The sequence below is a fragment of the Triticum aestivum genome, chromosome 5D, assembly GCF_018294505.1.
Source record: "Triticum aestivum cultivar Chinese Spring chromosome 5D, IWGSC CS RefSeq v2.1, whole genome shotgun sequence".
In the NCBI taxonomy this organism is placed as follows: Eukaryota; Viridiplantae; Streptophyta; class Magnoliopsida; order Poales; family Poaceae; genus Triticum; species Triticum aestivum.
The window spans coordinates 311899762-311907622 of record NC_057808.1 but is presented as its reverse complement, the minus strand read 5'-3'; the positions used below and the strand labels follow the sequence as shown (position 1 = coordinate 311907622).

The window sequence follows — 7861 nt, the reverse complement described above, 5'->3', positions numbered from 1 at the left end:
AACGGCGGTCAACGGCGAGATCCGGCACGGCGGCAGCGGCTCCGGCGACGGCGGGCGGCGGCGGGAGGCGGCGGCGGCTGGCGGCGCGGCGGCGGAAGGCGGCGGCGGCGCTAGGGTTCGGCGGCGAGGCGCGGCTGCGGTGGGCTGGCGGGTGGGCTGAGGGGCAGGGGGGCCCCGGCTTATATAGCCCCCCGGGCGATGGCAGAGTCCGGGTCGCCCACGGCCCGGTAGGTCGGTTCGAATTCTTTTTTTAAAAACAATTCCGACGTGTAGAAAAAGAAAGTAAAGAAATACTAAATCGACTCCAAAAATCCTAAAATAAATTTTCACCGCCCTCTAAAAATCTATCGGACAAGGTGAACATTTATTTGAGACTCTAATGCAATTTTGGAAAACACATATTTGTCCTAATTCAAATAAAATAGCGATAAACTTCGAATAAAATTCTTATTTGATTTTAATATTAAATCTCCAATATTTTTCTTTATTTTGGGGAAGCCATTTTATCCCCCTCTTTTATTTTAATAAAAGAAATATTCAAAGAGAAAATAACTAAAATCAAACGATCCTCTTTTCAAAATTTGAGAAAACTCAAATATGAAAATAACGAAATTCCCAACTCTCTCCGTGGGTCCTTGAGTTGCGTAGAATTTTTAGGATCAAGCCAAAATGCAATAAAAATATGATATGCAATGATGACCTAATGATGACCTAATGTATGTTACAATTATACGTACATATTGTTACTTCTTGGGTGCTACGAGGATGCCATTGTGTATCTGTAACAATTCAAATACACGAACACGCATCCGCAAACGAAATGGACGCATACATGTTGTGCGGCTACCCGCAAAATGTCTCCAGCTTATCTCCATATTAACCAGCCCTCTCACGAAGAAGCTCCTCCAGCTGGGCATTCCTGGTGATTTCCTCCTCTACCTCCAAGGTCAGCATCTCCACCCTCTGCTCGAGCTGACGTACGTACGCGAGTAGCATCTCCTCCCTGGCCGTCGTCTCGCCGCAGCAGTTGCCGTCGTGGTGATAGCAGCAGCCACCTTCCAGTTCTTGGGCCAGCATCCGTTTCTGCACCTCGAGGCTTCCCAAGATAGTCATCAGATGCGGCACCACCACCCCTTTCACGCCAAACGATCCCTCGTTTTCTTCTCGATCACCTTGTTCTTCCGTTACTCCCTTATCTCCGTCTTCTCCGGCGCCTTCGCAGGTCCGCTCAGGCACGGTGTCCTCGTCGTCGAGTGGAAGGAACAGCCGTGCTGTCGTCTCGGTCCGGTCGAGCTCCTCAAAGCTGTCCGCGTCTTCCTTCCTCGGGCAGTCCGCGCCGAAGTTCCAGCCGCTCATGCGGCGGTTCTTGACGATGCTCGCGCTCGCCTGGCCGTGGCACGGCGACACGCAGCGCGCGCCCCCGGCGGCGCAGCCGCAGAGGCCCGTGACGTCCTTGCAGCGCTCCTCGATGCTCGGCACGACGCTGAGGACGTTGCGGACGAGGTGGTCCTTGGAGCGGCAGCCTTTGAAGAACGGATGCCGGAGAAGCTTCTCCGCCGATGGCCGCTTGGCCGGCTCTTGGCACAGGCAGGAGGACACCATGTCCTTGAACGCCTTGGAGAGCTTCTTGTTCTTGGAGATCTCCGCGTCCTCCATCCGGACGCGGCTCGTGATCCTCATCAGCATCGACTTGGACGGCGGCAGGTGGGAGAGGGGCGGCCGGCCGTGCGCGAGCTCCAGGGCCGTGATGCCGAACGACCAGATGTCGGCCTTGATGCCGTAGCCGACGTGCGAGTGGATGACCTCCGGCGCCATCCAGTACGGCGTCCCTGCCATCTCGCTGAAGTAGGAAGAAGAGCTGAGGACAATCTGAGGGGCGTGTGTCAAGGGCCCGGAGAAGGACGACGCCGGCGGCGGGGTCTCGTATATGGACGCGGACACGCCGAAGTCGGCGAGCTTGACGGAGCCGTCGGAGTCGACGAGGACGTTTCCGGCCTTGATGTCGCGGTGGATGCGGCCCTGCTCGTGAAGGTAGCAGAGCGCACGGAGCGTCTCCTTGAGCACCACCGCGATGCACGGCTCTGGTAGGCCGTCGGGGAAGCCGTGGGCGAGGATGGAGTGCAGCGAGCCGGCGGCCATGAACGGCATGACCACCCATAGGTGGCTGCCCACCGTGAAGGAGCAGTGCGCGCGCAGGACGTTGGCGTGCGACAGGAGCGCCATGGCCTTGGCCTCCCGCCACACGTCCTCCAGGTTGGCGCGGGAGCGCTCGAGGTCGATGGCCTTGATGGCCACCGGCACGGAACCGAGCGGCAGGCACGCGGCCTTGTACACGACGGCGCTGACGCCGCTTCCGATCTTGCAGAGCAGGCGGTAGCACTCTGGGTTGAGCGGGTATTTGGCTTCGCCGCCGGCCCCCGCGTCGTCTGCCATGTCTGTGGGGACGCCGGCCGGAAATGAGAGAATGGATGTACATACTACTACACTGGTGATGATACTTACGTAGCGTCTCGTATACAGCAAACACTAGGTGAGAAAGCGGCTTGATTGGGGCGTGCCGCGTTCACAAGAGATGTCCGTGATCGCCTGTGGTCAGGAGGAAAGATGATCACAGGGTGGCACTGCATGTGAAGTAGAAAAAGATGAAAGGAGGGTGCTCACAGGGTAGTGTCGCCAAGAGATTTGTGGCCGGAAACAGATGGGTATCTCGTGAACCTATGTGGTCTCCAAATGTTGTTCTTCCTTTTTCTTTCAAGGTGAAGAGGCACGGAAGGCATTTAGAAAAAAAAAGCCCCTTGATTCATCACAAGATGTAGAATATGAAAGATTATCGCAACAGAAAAATTCGGATAGTTGTTCCCTTACGGTGAGCTCCCTTCTATCCAAAAAAGATTCTGCTATTATAAATTCAGATGATAAGTGTCACACGTATGGCATAAAGCACTCCGACCCAAACTTTTGTACAACTAAAGTTACCATTCAAAAAGAAAAAACAAACCTTACAAAACTGAAACTTGCCACCCGAAAAGAAAGTTGTCATCCTCGCGTCACTAATTTTCCATCAAAAATGTTTGGAGTTGCTATGTGTTCGTGCCACACGTGGGCAACGCTATGGTCAGCCGGGTGATAACCTGAAAAGATCCGCCGCCTCCATAGCCACTCGATGGAGCCTCGAATAGTTACCCAATCTTTACAACAAGAGCCTTGTTGTGTTCAGCCTTCCGCAACAAAAGTCTTGTTGCAATCTTTTCCAAACCGTTTTTCCTCAGATCTCTGCAACAGGAGTCTTGTTGCCATTTTTTCCAAACCGTTTTTCCCTCTGATCTCTTCAATAGTAGCCTTGTTGCACTCGGCCTTCTGCAACAAAAGCCATGTTGTGTCTTTCCCTGCGGTAGCACGTCGTCCCCGGCGCCGCCTTGCACGCGACATCGGTCGTAAAATCTATGGGGGTTTTGCTCATCATGGGAGGCTGCCAAAATCATGGACGAACCCATGTTGCGTTGAAGCACCGGCACAACAACATCAATTGTAGAACGACGATGGCATTGGGTCATGGCGTGACGAGGCACTAGCCGGCACCGATGAGCAGCCTTGTAGCGTGTGTACTCGCCCCATCTTCCCTTGCAACAGTGGTGTCCTGTGATGGGTCTCCAACTTGGTTGCCCCCCATTTGCAGCAAGGACTATGTGATTGGAAGGTGGCGACGTGAGCGTGGTGATGGAGATACATGAGAGAGAGGGGGGGACGAGACGAGTGGCTGAGAAATTTCTAAAGGATAAGGGAGAGGAAAGGAAACATGGCTTGGGTTGGTCGATGCAATGGTGTGTGGGCCATGAGGGCATGTGGCACACGCTCAAGGCAGCGGAACGTGTTGTTAGACTGCAACAAGCATCGTGTTGCACAACGTACTTTGCAGCAAGGCCTATGTTGCAAACTAGCTGATCAGTTCACGTTGCACTGCCCGCCGTAGGATCAAAATTGGATCGGACGACCGCAAAGGTGATCCCGTTATCAGCCGGGTGAGGGCAAGCGTTTCCGATTATAAAATGGGCAATTTTTGACCTCACGCCTTGGCCGGTTTAAGCAAAATCAACTGTGATGAAGAAACATTGGGAAGGTTAAACATGCATAGTTTTCTCAGGAATAGTAACTGACAGAGATAACCTCGTTAAATTCATACTTCCAGCCGACTCCAATGTTCCACTATGGGTTTCAGTAAATAACCGTTCAATCTAATGATCTAATCGAGAAAATACCATGAATGATTTAAGTTCCCAGTCAATTTCTCTTCTAAATCGACAACAATAGTTGTTGAGAAATGTGTAGTCTATGCAGTGCAACATCTAACATTATGCAGGTCTGCATTTGTTTGGACACACGTCATTGCTTACATTAACATGTTTTCAATAAATACATTTTTCTAAAATACAATTAATATGGAAAGGAGCGATCAATGTCATGATTTTCATATTCAACTTTATCCACTAACACCACATGATTGCAGGTGGAAGAGTTAACACATAACCGTCCTTGAGTTGACAAAGAAATCTGATTGTAACAACTGAAACCAATAGGGTTAATCTCTGGCATTGAGAACCCATTCTAGGTACAAACTTATGTACATGCTACCAGTCCTCCACATAAGTAGTTCAATATTGGTTATACGCTCTTGTCGAGTTTTAACCACTATCATAGATCGCTGAAGCTGAATGGCACATCACGTGAGTTTTAATGTGGTCAAAAAGGTGAAACATTAAATATACATGCTTACATTAATCAACAATATGGTGTGAGAATTTGCAAGAGTTATTATTATCATCTAGAGGCAATTTGCATGTTCATACATTGATGCGGGGCAGTTTGAACCACAAGTCTGTCTGCATCTATACCTAAAAAATGGGATCATGTATTGGCAAGTTGCCTGGGTTTTTTCATGCCAATCACTTTATTTCTTCTCAGTAACGATGTAAACTAAATTAAAAACATATGTTATCGTATAATATGATTTCTTAAGGACATTGATATTATCCTAAAATAAAAGATAAAACAAAGGAAAAAATAACCAAATGATGACAAAAACTTGCACATAGATCGTGTAAACTTGCACTATTGCATAATATGTAAGAGCAAGCATATAGTAGCGTAATTTTCAGACGACGGTATGATTCACAAACAGATTGCATAGAACTTGCATATATACCTCAACAATAAGTGATTGAAACTAAAGACAACAAACAAATAGAAAAATCGTTCAAACATGGGTTCAGTCAAATAGTAGACATCTTCTATTGTCTTCCAGTTGCTTATTTGTTTATGTGTATATGCTCTTTGCAGATGATGTGGGGCTAGTCAATGATAGTCGGAGGGGGGTCAATAGGAAGTTAGAGCTATGGAGACAAAACTTGGAATCGAAAGGTTTTAGACTTGGTAGAACTACAATCAAGTACATGAGGTGCGGTTTTAGTACTACTAGGCACGAGGAGGAGGAGGTTAGCCTTGATGGGCAGGTGGTGCCTCAAAAGGACACCTTTCGATATTTGGGGTCAATGCTGCAGAAGGATGAAGATATTGATGAAGATGTGAACCATCCAATTAAAGCCGGATGGATGAAGTGGTACCCATTTTCTGGCAATCTCTGTGATAAGAGAGTGCTACAAAAACTAAAAGGCAAGTTCTATAGACAGCGATTCGACTCGTCATGTTGTATGGCGATGAGTGTTGGCCGACTAAAAAGCGACAAGTTCAATAGTTAGGTGTAGCGGAGATGCGCATGTTGAGATGGATGTGTGGCCACACGAGGAAGGACCGAGTCCGGAATGATGATATACGAGATAGAGTTGGGGTAGCACCGATTGAAGAGAAACTTGTCCAACATCGTCTGAGATGGTTCGGGCATATTCAACGCAGGCCTCCAGAAGCTCCAGTGCATCGCGGAGGGCTAAAGCGTGCTGATACTGTCAAAAGAGGTCAGGGTAGACTGAACTTGACATGGGAGGAGTCCGTCAAGAGAGATCTAAGGGACCGTTGTATCACCAAAGAACTAGCCATGGACAGGAGTGCGTGGAAGCTTGCTATCCATTTGCCAAAACCATCAGTTACTCACGAGATCTTATGCGTTTCACTTCTAGCCTATACCTAGCCAAACCTCGGGCCGGGCCTAGCCAAGCCCGAGGCAAAAAACCTAGGCCCCGGCCTGGTTTTTGGGCCCAAGCCCGGCCCGAACGCATAAAAGCCCGCCGGGCCTCGAGCTGGGCCCCTTCAGAAAAGCGCAAAAACGACGGGTACGGGCCCGGCCCGGCCCGACCATCGGGCTCAAAATCTAGGCCCGAGCCCGGCCCAGGAGCAGCGTCGGGTCGGGCCGGGCCGGGCTGCCCATGGCCAGGACTACTCTAGCCTACCCCAACTTGTTTGGGACTAAAGGCTTGTTGTTGTTGGTGTTGCAAATAATAAAAGAATTTAAGAGATTTATAAAACATAAGTAATAAAATTGTAGTCAAATATTTTGTGTTAAAAACACTATACATACAAACAATGATTAGTAAATAAAAACATTTAAATATAAACACGTGAATAATATAAAAAATATTTAGTTAACCAACATTGATTTTTTATTAAATAAATAAATAAATATATTTAATGAATCTAAAAATGTATACACATGCGCTTATATCTAAATTATATAAAATGATGAGTACAAATATTTATGAATATTCACTTGTGCATAATTTTTACTCGTGACTTACATTCAAAAATATTATATAATTTAAATATTAGCGACGATTGAATATTCACATTAACAGTTTAAATTTTAAGTTATGAATATTTTGAATTAGACAAACATTGAACTATACAAATGCGTGCATAATTATTGAATGTTTGTATAATTAAATAATATTTTGGAATTGTACATTTGAAAATGAAATATGCAATACCCACATTTATATAACACACATGTTTATATAATACTCAGGTTTATAAAATATTTTACTAAATATTTAATATATAATATACGTGTTTATATTTAAAAAAAATATTTACTAATCATCATCTAATATGTATAATATTTTTAACACAAGCATAATTATTAATTACGGTGTACTAAATATTTTGTATGTAATACACCGGTTTATATTTGTATGTTTTTATTTACTAATTATTGTCTGTACAAATATTTGAACATAACATTACAACTTAGTTTTACAAATATATTAAAAAATAGTGCGCGCAAAATGGGCAGCAGTATCCGCAGCCCGTTAAAGCTCCACATGCATCATCGGTTAATACATACATACTCCTTATCCATGTTAGACACCCCGACGTGAACACGTGAAGTAGCTTGACTATGTCGTGTTAAACAGCTGGTCATGGGTTTGATCCCAGCGGGTTTTTTGGTGTTACAATTTTCGCACATACGTGCAGTACTTTGGTCCGGTTTTTCTGTAAATAAAAAATTATGAGAAGGTTTTGTGTGAAAATGCGTCATGGTTGTTGATTTTTTTGGAAAATAAAATTATGAGGGTGTTATTTGTAAAAAAATACATTGCACATATACGCATATTGTGATCGTATATGCACACTTGAGTCAAGTTAGGTGACCGTAAATCCGTATTTTCAAAGCTATAGCACCAAACTGAAATGTGATGCAAGTTCTCTGACTCCCAGTGACATGAGCTCTAAATCTAACCATAACATTAGACATATAGATCCAAAACAACCCCTCATGAAACAATTCATAAATTGGAGTTTGATACGTCTCCAATGTATTTATAATTTTTTATTATTCCATACTATTATAATATCAATCTTGAATGTTTTATATTCCTTCACAAGCAACTTTATATCATTTTTTGGGACTAACCTA

General features: G+C 45.6%; 1 protein-coding gene across 1 annotated transcript; it reads right to left on the bottom strand.

Annotated features, from left to right (window-relative positions):
• Positions 1-631: 631 nt before the first annotated feature.
• LOC123124754 (serine/threonine-protein kinase BLUS1) lies at positions 632-2499 on the bottom strand. Its single transcript, XM_044545314.1, has one exon. The coding sequence runs from the start codon at positions 2431-2433 to the stop codon at positions 877-879; it is 1557 nt and encodes a 518-aa protein (XP_044401249.1). The 5' UTR covers positions 2434-2499; the 3' UTR covers positions 632-876.
• Positions 2500-7861: the final 5362 nt, after the last annotated feature.